This window comes from Lottia gigantea (assembly GCF_000327385.1).
Source record: "Lottia gigantea unplaced genomic scaffold LOTGIsca_55, whole genome shotgun sequence".
NCBI classification, from domain to species: domain Eukaryota; kingdom Metazoa; phylum Mollusca; class Gastropoda; family Lottiidae; genus Lottia; species Lottia gigantea.
In genome coordinates this window covers 1384043-1401658 of record NW_008709889.1, presented here as the reverse complement: position 1 = coordinate 1401658, position 17616 = coordinate 1384043, and the positions used below count along the sequence as shown (strand labels likewise).

At 31.5% G+C, this 17616-nt stretch overlaps 4 protein-coding genes across 4 annotated transcripts; 2 read left to right on the top strand and 2 right to left on the bottom strand.

Moving 5' to 3' along the window:
• Positions 1-18: 18 nt before the first annotated feature.
• On the top strand, positions 19-5302 carry LOTGIDRAFT_166066 (hypothetical protein; the record flags this gene model as incomplete). Its single annotated transcript, XM_009063104.1, has 4 exons — positions 19-154; positions 1468-1655; positions 2207-2485; positions 3695-5302. 4 exons carry the CDS (start codon positions 19-21, stop codon positions 5300-5302), a joined length of 2211 nt encoding a protein of 736 aa, XP_009061352.1.
• Positions 5303-6905: 1603 nt separating this feature from the next.
• LOTGIDRAFT_166065 (hypothetical protein) lies at positions 6906-7490 on the bottom strand (the record flags this gene model as incomplete). The annotated part of the gene is made up of 1 exon (XM_009063103.1): positions 6906-7490. One exon carries the CDS (start codon positions 7488-7490, stop codon positions 6906-6908), a length of 585 nt encoding a protein of 194 aa, XP_009061351.1.
• A 3231-nt stretch (positions 7491-10721) lies between these two features.
• LOTGIDRAFT_126924 (hypothetical protein) lies at positions 10722-11258 on the bottom strand (the record flags this gene model as incomplete). Its single annotated transcript, XM_009063102.1, has 1 exon — positions 10722-11258. One exon carries the CDS (start codon positions 11256-11258, stop codon positions 10722-10724), a length of 537 nt encoding a protein of 178 aa, XP_009061350.1.
• A 324-nt stretch (positions 11259-11582) lies between these two features.
• On the top strand, positions 11583-16329 carry LOTGIDRAFT_193902 (hypothetical protein). The gene is made up of 6 exons (XM_009063101.1): positions 11583-11718; positions 14546-14668; positions 14914-15098; positions 15342-15467; positions 15683-15750; positions 16029-16329. The coding sequence occupies exons 1-6, from the start codon at positions 11639-11641 to the stop codon at positions 16113-16115; spliced, it is 669 nt and encodes a 222-aa protein (XP_009061349.1). The 5' UTR covers positions 11583-11638; the 3' UTR covers positions 16116-16329.
• Positions 16330-17616: the final 1287 nt, after the last annotated feature.

Here is a 17616-nt window from a genome sequence, read left to right as displayed (position 1 = left end):
TAAAGTTATAGGATAAAAATGATAGTCGCTCACGCTCCAAAAACTTATTTCGGTTCAGGAGATATACAAGAATCATTGGGTTCTCTTCCTGGATTTCCATGGGCGAAATATCCCAGAGAAAAACATCTTCCCGGTCATAATTACACCGGTCCAGGTACTAGGCTAGATCTGCGATTAGACGAAAACGATAAACCCAAACCAGGGGAAGAACCAGTCAATAGAGTTGACGCCGCTGCGCTTAAACACGACATACTATACAGAAACAAAGACATAAACTTCAGACACGAAGCAGACAAATGATAATCGAACTTGAAAATATTCCAAATCCAACTTTCAAAGAGAAAATGGAAAGAGCATTAATCATAAAACTCTTGAAAGCAAAGATGAAATTAGGCATGGGATTAGCGGATAAAATTCACAAAGAATTTAGAAAAACTAAAAACTTTTTAAAAGTTAAAGTGTTTGAAAAAGATGAAATATGGTCAGCCGATTTAATTCATATGCCAGTCGAAAGAAGATTTAAATATTGCTTAACAGTTATAGATTTGTATACGAGATATGCTTGGGTTATTCCTTTGAAAAACAAAACAGGATTATCAGTCAAACACGTATTTGAAACGATTATGAAACAATCTAACTGACATCCAGAAAAACTGTGGGTAGATAAAGGAAGTGAATTTTATAACAAAAATATGAAATCTCTGGGATTTGAAATTTACAGCACGCATAACGAAGGTAAAGCTGCAGTAATAGAAAGATTTAACAGGACTCTAAAAAATAAATTATTCAAAAAGTTCACGAAATTGAAATCTCAAAAATGGCTTAAAATATTACCAGGGGTTGTGGATGAATACAATAACAAAATTCATTCATCTATAGGTGTCACACCAACACAAGCCACCAACAATCCAAATATCCACAGCACATCACCTCCGACATATGAATTAATCGATCAAGACAAAGAACAAATCATAGGTAGGTTTTATCAAAACGAACTTCAAAAAACTGACTTTTAAAAATGAATGAATTTCTTGATAAATATGGAAGTGATGCAACCACAAACTTTCAACTTATGAGATGGGCGAATGAGTTAAATATATCACCGTTTTATTATTGTATGAGAGATGAAATAAATGATCTGAAATATAAGAAAGGTAAATTTTACGCTATAACAAATATACATACTTCCGATCAAAAAGGAGTTCATCATTCTGCTTTGTACAAAGACTCTGACTTATATTTCTTCGATTCTTATGGATTAGAACCCACTGAAGAGATAATCCAATTGACTAATAAACCAATCAAATGTTCAACATTTCAAATTCAATTACCGGGACAAAAGTTTTGTAGTCAGCTTTCACTTTGGGTTTTATATCAGTTGAGTTTAGGAAAACAGTTCGAAGAATTGTAATAAATTTAACTCAATAAAAATGGCGAACAAGTTTGGATTAGGTTCTTTATCTTTAGAAACTAAAAAACCTAACACTACAGCGTGGATAAATAAAGCGAAACCTTACTTTGTGGATCAAATCGGAGACACTCTTCAAGGTGATTTAGATATGAACAATTTTAGCATAACTAATTTAAAGTCTCCGGAAAACGATAATGACGCCGTTCACAAGAAATATTTGCGGGAACAAATAAATTCAATTGAAGTAAATAAAAACCATTTAGAAGATAAAATAAGTAATGTGAAAAGATTCTTCAAACGTCAACTAAATAATAAATTCCAGATGAAAATGAAGATAAGTTTCAACAGGATTTAAATGCTCTGGAAACTAAACTTAACAGTGAATTACAAAAAGAAATAAGAAATATTAAACAACAAATACAAAACATAGATGATAGCGAAATCAAAACCTATATTCAACCACAAATACAAAACATAGATGATAGCGAAATCAAAACCTATATTCATCAACAAATACAGAACATTGATGATAGTGTTATTCAACAACAGATAACCACTATTAATAACCTAGTTTTGAAACAAGACATAAATATAGTCGCATTAGAAAAGCAATTCAAGAATAAATCATATTATTTCAATCTTCCATTTAGAAATTTGAGTGATGAAGATGCTTCTTACTGATAATATTGATAGATTACTTTCCCCCAAAATATTTTTGATTCAGATGATGATTTTTATTCAATACCTTTTATTTTTCGAAGAAAAGTTATAATTGAAATAACTTTTCCTTTTCAGGTAAAAGTTGATTCATTATTCTTCAAACAACACTCACGTATATCTAATGAAAAATTTAACGCTAAAAAAGTTCTTCAGTTTATCAATGGTACAAAAAATGTAGAAACTAAAGAATTAGAAATTAACGACGAAAACAACAAGGTTAATCACTTATATGAAATTAAAACGAGTGGAAAATATATAGATAGGTTTAGAATGTTAATCATACCAGATAATGAAGAAGATGAACTTATATTGACTCAATTTGATATGATATTGGAAACGCAAACTCCACCATCAGTAAGTATTATTAGAAATCTAGAACCACAAAAAGAAGGAAATATGAGTTATGAGTTTTTACGAACATCAGACTTTGAATACGTAAAACTATATTTTGTTAATAATGATATATTTACCTCAATTGATATTCATAAAACAAAATTTTTTAATACCAGCAATAAGAGATGATGATGCATATGTTAATATATCAATCTCTATTGGAAAACCAAATTTTCAGTTCATCTGAATAAGATTATTGATTCGAAAGAACAAATATCGTTAGTATAAGTTATTATTGATGATAGTAAACACATAGTAGCTTTATCAGAAATTCACTTAATTTAATTACCTAAAAAATGGAACTCGAAAGTAGACAACAATACATGATAGAAAAACAAAACGAACTAAAACAAAAACTAAAACAATTCAACAAATGTAGAAAAACATTAGCCGCGTTCACTGCCGTTCAAACTTCATTTTGTGGTTTGATTACTTTAGGTTTTACATCAAAACAGAAAGCTCATTATAAAAGGAAAACAGAAATTTTAAATACATATCTTAATAAATTATTCATTTTTTTTCGAAAGATCGAGAGAAGACAAGAACATAACAGTTGAAGAATTAGAAAAATTCAATGAAATTTTAGATAAATTTGATGTAGAAATATCATCAATAAAAGTTAAAAATTCCTAGTTAAAAATAGTTGCTCAAGAAATATGAATAAAATTGAAATTTTAGACGATGAAAAATTCATATCAAATGAACTTTTTTCCGATGAAAAATTCATATCAAATGAACTTTTTTCCGATGTTATTGACCTTGTCTCTGATGAATTTAAAACATTTAAAGGGCAAATTGAATTAGATGGAGAAATAATTCAAGATGGAAAATACAAACAATACATGATGCTTCTGATTGGTATTTCACAGGAAAAATGATTTTTCGTAAAAACAATTTCAAAGAAATAAAAAGATCAAAAAAGGGTAGTGGTGTTACCCTACTCAAAAAGATAAAAGAATATATCGGTATAAATTGTTATATACCGAGCGATGGATACTGCTTTGTAAAGTGCGTTAATCGTGTTTTAAACGAAGACTACACGAGAGATTTTCAAGATTTCATTAACAGTTTTTCAAAATCAAACAGAAAAGGAGGTATGACAACTGCTAGAATCAATGAATTCAATGAGAAATTTAATACTTATTTTCAAATTTGTATGCCCAAATATAGACATTTTCAACAAAGAAAGTATCCGAAGAATTAGATTGGGTATTTTACTTACATAAATCACATTTCTGTCTCATTAGAAGAAATAACAAAACCTTAGGCATTAAAGAAATAGAAGATAATTACGATGAAAACGTATGGAGAACTTGTAGAGATGATAATGCGATAACACAAGTTTCACCTCTAAAACTAAACGTTTTTCCAACCATTCCCGATGATTGTTTATACGCGTGGGATTGCGAAACCTATAACGAAAATAAAGCCATACCTTATTCTTGCACGTTAATTAATTTAGAAAAACTAAGAAAAATGTTTAACAGAATAAATAATCTCTTTCCAGATTTAAAGCCGACAGATCCCATTCCAGAAGAATTTTACAACAAACTCATGACTAATATAGTAGAAATATTTGTAGGTACAGATTGCATCGATCAAATGTTACAACGTTTAGGAAAAATAGATCAAAAAAGAATAACATTAATTGCTCATAACGCTAGCGGTTGTGATAACTGGATCGTGCTTAAAAATGCGAAAAAACTAAAGCAATGTCCACTAGTAACAGCTAGAGGCATTCTGTCTCTACCTTTAACTAATTCATTCACCGATGAATATTTACAGAAAAAATGGAAAAGACAAAAACAAATAATGGGCAACTCTAATTATTTGCAAAATATTAATTTCATATGTTCCTATCAACATGAAAAATCTAGTTTGGCGGCATGGGGTAATTCATCTAATCTACCGATGAATCTGAGAAAGATGGAGGATGTAGACATTGCAAAATACACCAAAGATAATTGGGAACCTTTAAGACACGAATCGGAACCTTACGCTAAAAGAGATACGTTATGTCTCGGAGCTTGTGTGATAAATTACAATCAAGCAATGAAAGAAGTTGTATTTCAGAATATTTCCAATAATCTAACGGCTCCTTCTTTATCTTTAAAGGGTTGGTATTTTTTATATCATTACGATAAAGATATGATTGAAGAAGAATGGTATAAAAGTACTAGAATGGTTCCGAAACACACCGAAAAAGAAAACGTAGAAAAAGTTTACTCACATACTCACCCTTTTATAAGATATTTTATCAGACAAAGTATTAAAGGAGGAAGAGTTTCGGCAAATCGAAAATCATTTGAAACGAATAAAATGGATGAAATTTGTAATATATTAAAGGAGTTTATTTCACAAAGTGAAAGTATTTCAACAAGTGATAATATAATTGATTTATTCAAAGAATATAGAGCTAGCACGAAAGATAAAGCGGAGGTTCATTCGAGACTTAAAAAAATAAAATGTACTAAACTAATGGCCTTTGATGCTAACGGTTTGTACGCTTCCGCCATGTCGGATTTAGATAGCGAATATCCGAGGGCGGAAAGTGGTAGACCATTTCGACAAGAAGAAAATAAAGAATTTGTTAAGCTCTTTATTGAACAGAAATTCAGACCTAGAACTGCTATTTTAAAAGTCTGGTTGGAATATCCTACCAACATGTTCTTCCAACCCATACCAGCTAATGATAAAATCACTTTCACGAATAGAATAGGTAAAAAGGAAACTGGCATTAAATCAGGTTCAGAAATGGTTTCTGTCACGACGTTTTAACATCGGTCGATATTCAAGAAATAGTGAAAGCCGGTGGACGAATTATTAAAATATTAGATGGTATAGTTTACGAAGAAAATTTTAAAACTCCACCCTATAGAGATTATATTTTAATTTTGAGAGATCTAAGAAATAAATATAAACGAGAAGGTAATATCGTAGGTAGTAATTGCATGGAATTATTAGGCAATTCGTTGTATGGTAAATCTATTCAGAAGGATATAACTACATCGAGACATCTATGGAGTGAAGCAACTTTTATAGTCAACTTCGATTCACGTGTCAAAAACTATGAAAACGTAAATGAGACTCAATACATAGTTGAGATAGAAGAAGAAGAAAAAGAAATATCTGAAACTAAATCTACTACACGACTAACACCTTGTCATTTGGGATCATTCGTTTTATCTCACAGTAAGAAGATAATGAACAATTTTATTCACATAATAGATGGATTTTATAAACCGGAAATATACTATACCGATACTGATAGTTTATACATTTCATCAATTGGGATAAATTAAATGAAGCTGGGTTGGTGTCCGAAAATGATTATTGTAAAGGAAAGGATGATTAGAGTGATGGTGGAATTATATATGGTTTATATTTAGCACCAAAAGTTAAATACATTATTATTATAACTTCCGACGGTATTCTAAAAGAAAAAAAACGTTTAAGGGTTATTCTAATGATAAGATAAGTGTAGAAGATTATATTCGATTAGATAGCGGGCATGATGTGATGAATGAATTTAAGAAAAATGGGAAAAACGTTTCACAAATGGAATAGTTATTCCAAAGGATGATGATAAACAAAATAAATTTTTTAGAGCTTATCTAAATCTCGTTAAGAGAAAGCCACCAAATAGTGAAGGAATTATGTATCCTTACAACGATGGAAAAGAATTGAACATGGATGAAAAGTATGAATTTGATGATTTTGATTATCTAACTATTCAAGAAGAGAATGAAGAGTGTTTAATTATAGAATAAATTAAGTTCTTTTGTTTTAAATGAAGTTGAATTACAATTTCCTCATTACCAAAATTTATAAACCTATTTTTACCATCTTTGATTTCCAGATTTATATCTTTAATCATAGAGGAATTAAGTGATAAATATGTCTTTTGAAGTGGTTTCTCTATAATTCTATATCCAATTGGTACATTGAATGTTGGAATGCTATAGATAATCTGACGTTTGTATTTGTTGAAAAATCCACCGTTTATCAAATTGCAGTGAATATTAATGGCATCGATATCATTTTCGATATTAGCTTTGTGTGGTGCTAAAGTGGATTGGGTGTATATTTTTTTTTATCTAAGCCTAGTAAAGTATTCAAAGAATTTTCTACATTGAAATCAACTTGACTATTAATATCAATTTTATTTTGTTCAGATTCAAATTACCTTCGAATTCAATATTGTTCATTATCTGTTGATATTTTTATTTGGTTATTTTTTTCGTTGATATTTCTAATGGAATTGTAAACAGAGAAATACTTTAATCCCAATTCATATTCTCGATTGCTATCGAGTTCGTACTCATAATCTAGAGACAATTTAATGTCTGATTTATTTGAGGTGATAACGAATAGTTGTTCTTTATTTGACATTTTTATAATCATTTTTATCTATAATACCTTTCTCTAGGAGTCTTTTTAATATGCAATTTACTTCATTATATTGTCTGTGTGATCGATGACATTCCTTCATTGCCGCTAATATTATTTGTAATCTATTGTCTGAGTTGTTGTCTGATAAAAACGTTATACCTTGCCCAGATACCATATCTTCGAATTCGTCTATTTCTTGTGTGATTGAATTGTCTTCAGCATAATCATCTGCTTCGTCAACTTCATATTCATCATCTGATTCCTCATCTTCATTTTCATCACCAATAACTTTTTTTATGTATAGATCAACTGCTTTCAATCTTCTTGTGTCGGGTCCTGACTTCCTAATTGCATGAAGAAATTTTGAGTATGCTACTAAATCCTTGTAATCGGCAATGTGAATATACCCACCATTCATTAAATCTATTAATCCTTTTGTTAATGTAAATATTAAGTCTTTTGTATCGATTTTGAATATAGGGGAATTTGACTTAAATTTGACTTTATCGTCTCTGACTTTACAATATTTGTATTTATCAATAAGTTTTTTAGTTATGCTGATTTTTTTTACCATTGAAAGTTATTACAGGTGGTGAAGCTGTTTCAATAGCTTATATTATTTTCTTGACTAAAGTTTCTGGCTACATCTTTAAGGGTGTAATTTTTACTCAATTCTTATCATTCTTCTATCTGCTATTTTATTTAAATGTTTTGCTTCTTCGAGTAGTAAACATTACCCGGTTACCCTTGTGTTTTTTCAATATCAATGTTTATATTTACTCCTGTTTTGAAAAGATGAGCTGATAGGTCAAAACAGAAGATTGGATGATTAAGTGCAAAATCTACATATTCAAACTGAGGGGGATTTCCAAATAATTCACACATATTTTTATAGTTTCTATTTCTAATTTTGCATTGGAAGCATTCTCTCCAAAGAATATCTTATCATCATTGATTTCTCTTTGTAGATGAATTTTTATGGTAATCCTATGGAAACCTTTCTGTGTTCCAACAGACCGAATAAAGGGTATAATTTCCAATTTACGTAATTACCCCACCTATTATTCTCAACAACATTGTTATACTGATTTACTCGTTTTTCGAAACCATGATTAGCTGCTCGTCCTACTCATTCTATTGTGTTTCTTGCAACAACTCTCACTCTAGCTAAATCCGCATCGTTTGGAACATTTCTTACCGGTTCTTTTAAAACACTTCCATCACCAACATCAGCCTGAGACTGAATCAAAATCTTTAGGATATAAAACTGTTTTCAACATTGTATCAAATTCCCTAGGGTGAATAGTTTCTATAGGATTTGAACCAGCTTCCAAAACCATCTCGCTAAATAAAGATGGAAAGAAATTGTTTTCTAACGTTTGTGGTACACGATTTTCATTGGGAGTTCCATCTTTAATTTTGAAATCACATCTAAAATAAGCATCGGAAAGAAGAAGCCAATTTGATAATGAATTTATTTCGAAGGTAATTCTACCACCATCACTCAACTGGGATTTAGAACCAACAGTTGGAGAGATGATAATGTAATCCTCTTTTTTCTTGTTAAATCAATAACGAATTGGATCGTATAATTTAAAGATTAGATCTAGTATGTAATTTTTATTTGCCATCTTTAAGGTTTAAAATTTGAGTAGAAATTGTGGTCTGTTTTCCAAATGATGAAATGTAGGGTGTATAGGTCTTTTTTTGAGTGGGGATTGATGGAATGTAGGAGGTAGATGTGTTTTTTTGGGGGAGATTTATGGGATGTAGGATGTTTAGGACGTCATAATACCATGATAGGGAAGACAGAATTTGAATTAGCAAAAAAGTTTTTATTTTAAATCTTCTATAAGGACTCGAATCCAATACTTTTTTGTCGACGTGTGGAAACCACTAGGTCATCGGGACCAATGAAAATAAAAATAACAACTTTGCGGATACATAATACTACCAAAGCACAAGTAAACGGAAAGTTTGCCATTCCAATTGCTGGGGCTTCAATAACAATGTTTGAGCACAATACATTTTATTGGACGGATCAATATTAACAGTAGAAATTAAGGTTAAGGAATGTGAGAATAAAAACTGAAGTATTTAGCCTTAATATGAACATTGGATCATCTTAAAGTCAGTATGGTGTACATTGTCTTCTTCTTCTAAGCTGATTTATCTGTTTGTAAAATATTGAAAAAAATAAGTTATAAGTTGCAAAAAAAGTTGGTTCATAATTATGCTTTGAAATTCTCTATTAACAAATTGGATACCAGTATATACAGTGGTGTAACCTATTTTCGTGCATATAAGGATTCAAAACCGAATTTCGACAAAGTTAAAAAACGGAACTTTTTTTTTATGTCTTAGATGTTTCCTCGGATAATCTACAAAATAATTAAAATTGGTTTGTTCCGATTTTCTCTATGAATCTCTCACTTTGACCCATATTTCATGAGTAACCAACTCGACAACGGCGGCAAAATGCGTCACCTATTTTCGTGTACGATGTTTGATTTATAAATAAGTCGAGAATGGATACCCAGTGGTATAATTAACTTCTCTTGATATTTATCTTTAATAACAATTTATTGTAACTAATGACAATTCCTTCAAAGAACCATGATTTTAAAAAAAAGTGACTGACAAAATAAGATAGCGTGATTTAATGCTAAAAATCATTGAAACAACATACGAATATGGCCCACATTGTGTTTTTTTCTGCTGACACGGAATCCACTAGTTGATCACGTGACTTCATTCGTTGGACATTCTAGCAGACGACACTTGGAATTCCGATTACATCTGGGATTAGAAGGCAATTCGGCCGATAAAAAATTGTGAAGTTTGGTAATAAGTGAAATCCGCCATTTTGTATTTGTCAAAGTATACATTAATACAGTTTACTTTGCTTGAAACTACTTGATTCATTCTACTAGCTGATATTGTACAGAAAACCCATGTTTATCAAAAAAAGCAAATGCGGAGGTCGCACATGTAAATTATTAATTCTTTCCGGAAATGCACGAAAAATAGGTTACTTGATATATATTATAATGGTCTAAGATCATGACATTCATTCAGAAATACATCAATATTAAGTAAATCTTGAAACCAAAACAAAGTGAAATAAATACAAGTTCTTATATACAATATGGTATAGTAAATAACTCAACACTAAAACATTGGTACATCAACAAAATAATGTTAGGCCAGAATCCAAACAAGTATTGATCAAATGATTTGGGTTGGCTTCAAAATGACCTTTTACTTATGGAATGTAAAATTTTAATTCAGAACACCAGATTGTCAGATTATGCCTTTCCATTTTGATTTATAATATGAGTATAAACCTACATCCACTAACAATAAAATAGTAGAATGATGTTTGTATCGATTAATTATTCAACCTGATTAAAATATCTGGATGTTTTGTTTCCTGAGCTTTCTACAATTGACTAATACATTGGAATCCATAGTCTGAATTCTATGAAATTTAGTGTAAGTGTTCAAAAGTCTTGTGAATAATAGTAGTGTGAGGATTAATCATAAAAGCAACATGGATATTGTTCATTTAAGAAAAGTTTGATAATGAATACTCAAAGCAAATTATCTTAGTTAGGGGAATTCAAATATTTCTATGTAAAGGATGAGGACCAAAAACAAGGTCAACAGAACTGTCAAATCTGTTGCTGGCCTTAAATGCCTTCCTTTTATCACATTATTACAAAAGAAGAATTATTTGAATCAATGTTCGACTGATAGGTGGCACGAACGGTGTTGTTGGTAAGGTTTTTTATCTTTCTCAGGTCTAGTCTTTGGAAATTGATTGTCCATTTAGACTAAATAGATCACACCCAGAAGGCATATCAACTGAGGTCACAGTAAGTCCATCACTCAGATCTATTGTCTTTCCTTCCTTAGCTGCCTTGTAATCCAAAAACATGTCTTTGAATGCAACAAAGTCACTAAAAGTCAGCAACATTTCAAAAATTTCTCCTTCCAAATCATCCTTCCTCTCTGCCAGTTGTCTTGTAAATTCTTGCATAGAAAAATCTGGCATTCTACCACTCAATTCCTCTTCTAAACATTTCTCTATCAAATTTATGTAATCTTTGTGAATATCGGTGTATATAAATTTATTTTCTTCTGTGTCGTCAAATTCCGAGTAGAATTTTTCTAAAAAATTATTTTGTAGAGTCTGAAATTTGTCTTCCATGATGATATCTTCGATATGACCAATGGTCAGATCGAATTTCGTGTCCACTTCGTTTGAACACGACGTGAATATTTCTTCTTCGCCAAAATCAACACACTGTAATTCAGATATTACATCGGATGCCTCCATTGCCATCTCGGTATTCGAAGCCATTTTGGAAAAAATGTTATCACTATCGACGCGTTTTGAGAAAGATGTGTTCGATTTATATTTCTGCACGTGATCTGTATACAGGTGCTAGGCCCATCCACAAGTAAAATATTAACTCACTAAAATAAATGGACTGAAAACAAACGTAACGTATTCAGATTTCATTTGTTAAAACCTTCAACATCATAGCATAATTTGTAAAAAATGTTGAGTAAATGAGAGATGTATGATCATGGTTCAAGAATCGAACGTATACTATGTCACGTGAACCGGAAACCGCCTCATCATGTTCTTTTAAAAGGTCAAGGCTGGAGAATTTACACGTTTTGCATCAGCGTGTCGAGAAAAATACATCAAGAATGGGTTTTGGTGACTTAAAATCAAAAGATGGTCTTTCATCTTTGAACACATTTTTTGCTGATAGAAGTTACATTGATGGGTACGTGCTATTTGCTCATGAAATATGGGTCAAAGTGAAGGATTCATAAAGAAAATCGAAATTCATTATATTGAATTATTCTACAAAATAATTAAGATTGGTTTATTTCGATTTTCTTTATGAATCCTTCACTTTGACCCATATTTCATGAGCAACCAACTCGGCAACGGCGGCAGAATGCGTCACCTATTTTCGTGTACAATGTTTGATCTATAAATAAGTCGAGAAAAACACGTTGTTTGGATACCAGGTGGTATAATTAACATCTCTTAGTATTTATCTTTAATATCAATTCATTATAACTAGTGACAATTCCTTCAAAGAACCACGATTTAAAAAAAAAAAAAATAATGACTGACAAACTAAGATACGTAGTGTGATTTATTGCTTAAAGTCACTGAAACAACATAAGAATATGGTCCACTTTGTGTTCCATAGAAATTTTCTGCTGACACGGAATCCGCTAGTTGATCACGTGACTTCATTCGTTAGACTACATTCTAGCAGACAACACTTGGAATTCGGATTACCGCTTGGGATTATAAGGAAATTCGGCCGATAAAAAATGGTGACGTTTGGTAATAAGTGAAATCCGCCAATAAGAAAGTTGATAATGCGCACAACAATAATTCGATATTTCCATCTAATTTATAATTGGATTATACACTTACCTAGCAAGTTTGATTAAATTCGGATAAGAAATAAGAGAGTTGGTAATGCGCATGCGCACAACAAAAATTCAATATTTCCATCAAATTTAGAATTGGATAATACACATACATACCAAGTTTGGTGAAATTCGGATAAGAAATAAGAAAGTTGTTAATGCGCATGTGCACTAATCAAATTCGATAGTTCCACCAAATTGAGAATTTGATTGTACACATACATTCCAAGTTTGATGAAAATCGGATGAGAAATAAGAAAGTTGATAATGCGCATGCGCACTATGCAAATTCGATTATTCCATCAAATTTAGAATTTGATTATACACATACATACCAATTTTGATGAAAATCGGATAAGAAATAAGAAAGTTGGTAAATTAAGTGGAGGTATCCCTTTAATGTGCTTCTGTAAGCTAACTTACAGTATTGATAATTTCAATCCACCCTAGAGCATATTTAATTAATCTAATCTAATTAGTCGATTTATCTAATATTAACCCCATGTTAAGTGAATGGGGTTTTGAATTTGCATGTAAGGCATGCATGTTATATATCATTGGAAAGCGCAGGATCTCAGCATTTTGAATCCAAAAGAATTATTGCTCTACCTTTAATAGGGCACATGTGAAGACGCTTTAAAGATGCAGAATCAACTTTCAGTGACACCCATAAAACCGAAACCACGTGTCGGACACAAAAAATATTAGCATCATGTAAAAGCTGAAGTCAATAATAAACATTAATGTAAATATCAACGTCATCCGAGGCCAAGTTCCTTTGATAGACGCATTTAAAGTTTTAAGGAAATTGCAACATTTCCTTTAATGTGACTCTGACATCCACAAATGCCACATGAATTAACACCATTTATTAAGTGCATTAATAATCTGAAAGTAGTATGGCGCTAAATCAATTAGGGTTTGAGATACATTACTGCAAAAATGCCAAATTGACCATATTTAGACTCCTATAAAATCAGAAGTTGTTGTTTGATCCCAAAGGTCAAAAGGTCATGAAAAGGTCAAGGACAGCCTTTATCGCCATGGTCAATATAAAGGTCATCAAAGGTCAAGGTCATAAGTTACAAGCCGAAAATCAAAATTATGCTTCCCATTTTTTGTAGACAGACATTAAAAGTATCGTATGAGACACAAAAGTTACGCAAATTGGATGATAAATGGCCTCTGAATAGCAATTTCTGGAATATGAGGCAAACCAAAGTGGCGGCCTACATGTTACTTCCGGTGCGATTTTTTTTAATTTAATAAGTTTGTATTAAGGCTGGTAATATAATGCATATGTTATTTTTGACATAACTCAATTTCACCGGAAGTTATACCACTGGAAGTAGTAACATCAAAACTGGAAGTGATAAAAAATTTTTGAATCTGTGCTTTTATTATTCCACTCTGCTGGCAGTCTACACCATGTGAGTTTCAAGTCAATCCACCAAATAACAACCGAAATAGTATTTTCCGATTAATTATACGGCAAAAAAAAAGTATGGAACGAATTTTCGAAAATCGAAAATTTTCAACTGCTATCATTTGTCTTTTGTTACAAGAAATACGATGCAGAAAACCCGATCAAAATCAGTTGATAGTCACGCCCGAGTCCATTTTCCGTTTGTTGCAACTTCGTGTAATGTTGCTCAGAAAATTTTCGTTTTACATTTAAGCTGGGATTAGCAACGACTTATGAAACGCCACGAAGCCCGTTTTCCCGTACCTGTTGCCGTTTTCGAGAAAACCGGCCTGCCATGGACGAAAAAAAAAAAAAAATCAATACAAAAACTTACTTACTTAATCTGAATTAATTTGGATGTATAACAGATTATGCCTTATCTTGATCTTTGAAATTTTAATTGATGCATTGTCTCATTGTAAATTATCAATCACATGATGTATACTCGCCATTGTCAATTCAATTTCAAGCCAGAAAAGATCTTCTGATTATGTGCTCATTTTATAAAAAAATTCATTAGCACTTCAATAAGGTACAGACTTCTTTATTCTTTCATTAACTGAGACCATTTTGACATTTTGGGGGATCATTTTGACCAATGATTTTGGTTGAAGTCAAAGAGTAATTTTGGGGACATTTTGACTATTGTATTTGGGGCCATTTTGACTAATTTTGACCTATATTGATTTTTCCAGTTATTCACCATCAGCTGCTGATGCTGTTGTATTCGAGGCCTTAGCTTCTGCTCCTGCTTCCAACTACCCACATGCATTAAGATGGTACAATCATATCAAATCATATGGCGATCTGAGGAAAAGGTATTTCAGTGTATTCATATAATATTCATTAGTTGGCGAATTTTGAAAACTTTGTCTTAAATCTGACAAATAGATCCTGACCTGAAAATGAAGTAATGAAGATGTGAAGTTTTAAGCACGGTAACAGTTAAATGATTTGCATTTAAATCAGTGAGTTTGTATCAGGGATACCTTTAAAAAAATATATCTGCCATATACTGATAGTTGTGCAAAATTGGTATAATTAAATATGATTGTTTTTCTAGTTTTCCCGGTACTCGTAAACCAGTTACTTCCTATGGTAATTCAACAGCGCCAGCTGCCGATGGTGATGATGATGATGACGATTTCGATCTTTTTGGAGGTGATGATGATGGAGAAGATGCAGAAGCAGCCTTAGAGGAATTGAAAAAGAAACGAGTTGCAGAATATGAAGCTAGAAAAGCTAAAAGTATGTTGACTTCTCAGGTTTTGCTTATTTTGAGATGACAAATGAAAGCAGTGATCCTATGAAAATTTACTGAAAAATATTGATTTGTTGATAAAAGATTTTGGCCAGAGTTTGGATTAATAGAGCAACATACCTGACATAGAAATTTCAAGTTGCAATTTAAGCTCAACATATTACTGCCATTTGAAATTTTTTTTTTTTTTAAATCCTTGCTATCAACGTCATAAATAATTTGTATTATAGAGCCAACTGTTATAGCTAAAAGTAGTATAATATTAGAAGTAAAACCATGGGATGATGAAACCGATATGAAAGAAGTTGAGAAGAATGTAAGGAGTATTGAAGCTGATGGACTGAGATGGGCTGCTTGTAAGTTAATGAATTAAGAACTCGGATAATAACTGGCCCCTAGTTTGAAATAGTCAACCTCAATTTAATTATCAAGATATGTTTCTCATAAGTAGAAGAATTCATTAAAATAAATCCTGTATTTTCATTAAATATTGACATAAAACTTCACTTCGTGTACTTGTTAATTAATTTCTTGATAAAACAAATAACTATTCATGTTGATTTATTTTCAGCCAAGTTAGTACCTGTTGGATATGGTATTAATAAATTACAGATTAACTGTGTAGTAGAGGATGATAAGGTACAGATTAATACTAAAAATTTATATATTTTCGTTTATGCTGATAAATAGGCTTTTAGTGTGCAAGTATCACATTAACGGAAATTTCAAAATAAAAACTTGGCAACTGGACTAGATTCGATCAAAAACACGAGGATATGAATAAATTTTTTACAAAGAAATTGTTGTGAGAAATTCAACGTTTTTCACCCAAAGGACATTTTTGACCCAGGTCATTGTAAACCAATTACATGTGATTTCCTTATTAATGTAGCTATTTTTTTTTTTTTTTTTTTCAGATTGGCACAGATTTTTTAGAAGAAGAAATCACTAAATTTGAAGATTTGGTTCAATCTGTTGATATTGCTGGCTTTAATAAAATCTAAACCCATTCTTTCACAATATTGTTCATCACTAAAAATACATATAGTCAAAATGTTAATGCACATCCTGATGGGATTGATAAAAATGAATAATCCATTTGGTTATGAACACAGTATAAGTGTGGTTTATATAAGTTCAGTACTAATTTTATCAGTTACCAACTAGTTTAATTGCAGAAACCACAGACTATCATTGGAATTAAAATGATATAAAGTGATGCTGTCCATAATTCACTTAAAAGATAGCTTGAAATGGGGGGCGTATATTGCCGTCACCTCTTTCCGTCCGTCTGTCCACAATTGCTCGTAAACACTCTACAAGACACAATTCTTGACTGATTTCGAAGAAACTTGGTATTTTATTGCCCTTGTTCTTGAAAACGCGTTCAATTTTTAGTTCGTGAACACTCTAGAAGGCACAATTCTTGACGGAATTTGACGAAACTTGGCATGAGTGTTGGTTATCACCCATGGATAAACTGTATTGAAAAACAGGAAAATTGAGAAATATTTAGTATGAGTTATTGCCCTTGTTCTTGAAAACGCGTTCACTGTTTAGCTTGTAAACTCTCTAGAAGGCACAATTGACGGATTTTAACGAAATTAGTTGTGAGTGTTTATCATTCATGGATAAAGCATATTGAAAATGAGAAAAATCGAAAAAATATTTAGTATGAGTTATTGCCCTTGATCTTGAAAGATAGCTTGTCGGGCAAGGTAATATACGCCCACTGGCAGCTTTGATTTTGAACATAAATATTTAGCAGTACAGTAATAATCACCATTATGAAATATTCAACCTTCAGTCATACACTTCTTTCGAACTCTTTAGGGCGATACTGAATAATATTGAGTATGAGTTATTGCCCTTGTTCTTGAAAACGTGTTCAATCTTTAGCTCATGAAAACTCTAGAAGACAAATATTCAATCTTCAGCGCAGTAATGAATAATAAAACCAAATTTTGTCAAAATTCGGCAAGAATCATGCCTTCTAGAGTTTTTATGAGCTACAAATTGAATGGGTTTTCAACATCAATGGCAATATCTCATACTAAATATTCTTTCGAGTCTTCTGATTTTCAATAGGCTTTATCCATGGGTGATAACAAACACTCAAGCCAAATTTTGTTAAAATCCGTCAAGAATTGAGCATTTGAGAGTGTTTACAAGCTAAAAATTGAACGCGATTTCAAGAACAAAGGCAGTAACTCATACTAAATATTTTTTGATTCTTCTGATTTTCAATAGGGTTCATCCTTGGGTGATAACAAACATTCATACAAAGTTTTGTCAAAATCCGTCAAGAATTGTCTTGTAGAGTGTTTACGAAGCAATTGTGGATGGTAGACGGACATGGATGACGGCAATATACGCCCCCCACAGGGTTCATACAGCACTTTGCCTCAAAAATTCAGACCTTTCAAGGACTTTGGGCTTTGAAATTCAAGGACTTTTCAAGGATATTAGTCTGACAGAATACACATGTACCTAACTTCTGAACTG

What these genes read in the sequence shown, in the direction of transcription:
- LOTGIDRAFT_193902 (XM_009063101.1), top strand. Translation starts at nt 11,639, where the DNA reads ATGGGTTTTGGTGACTTAAAATCAAAAGATGGTCTTTCATCTTTGAAC. An exon ending in TGAAGCTAGAAAAGCTAAAA is followed by an intron (nt 15,099 to 15,341) that starts GTATGTTGACTT and finishes TTTGTATTATAG; the next exon opens with AGCCAACTGTTATAGCTAAA. An exon ending in GTGTAGTAGAGGATGATAAG is followed by an intron (nt 15,751 to 16,028) that starts GTACAGATTAAT and finishes TTTTTTTTTCAG; the next exon opens with ATTGGCACAGATTTTTTAGA.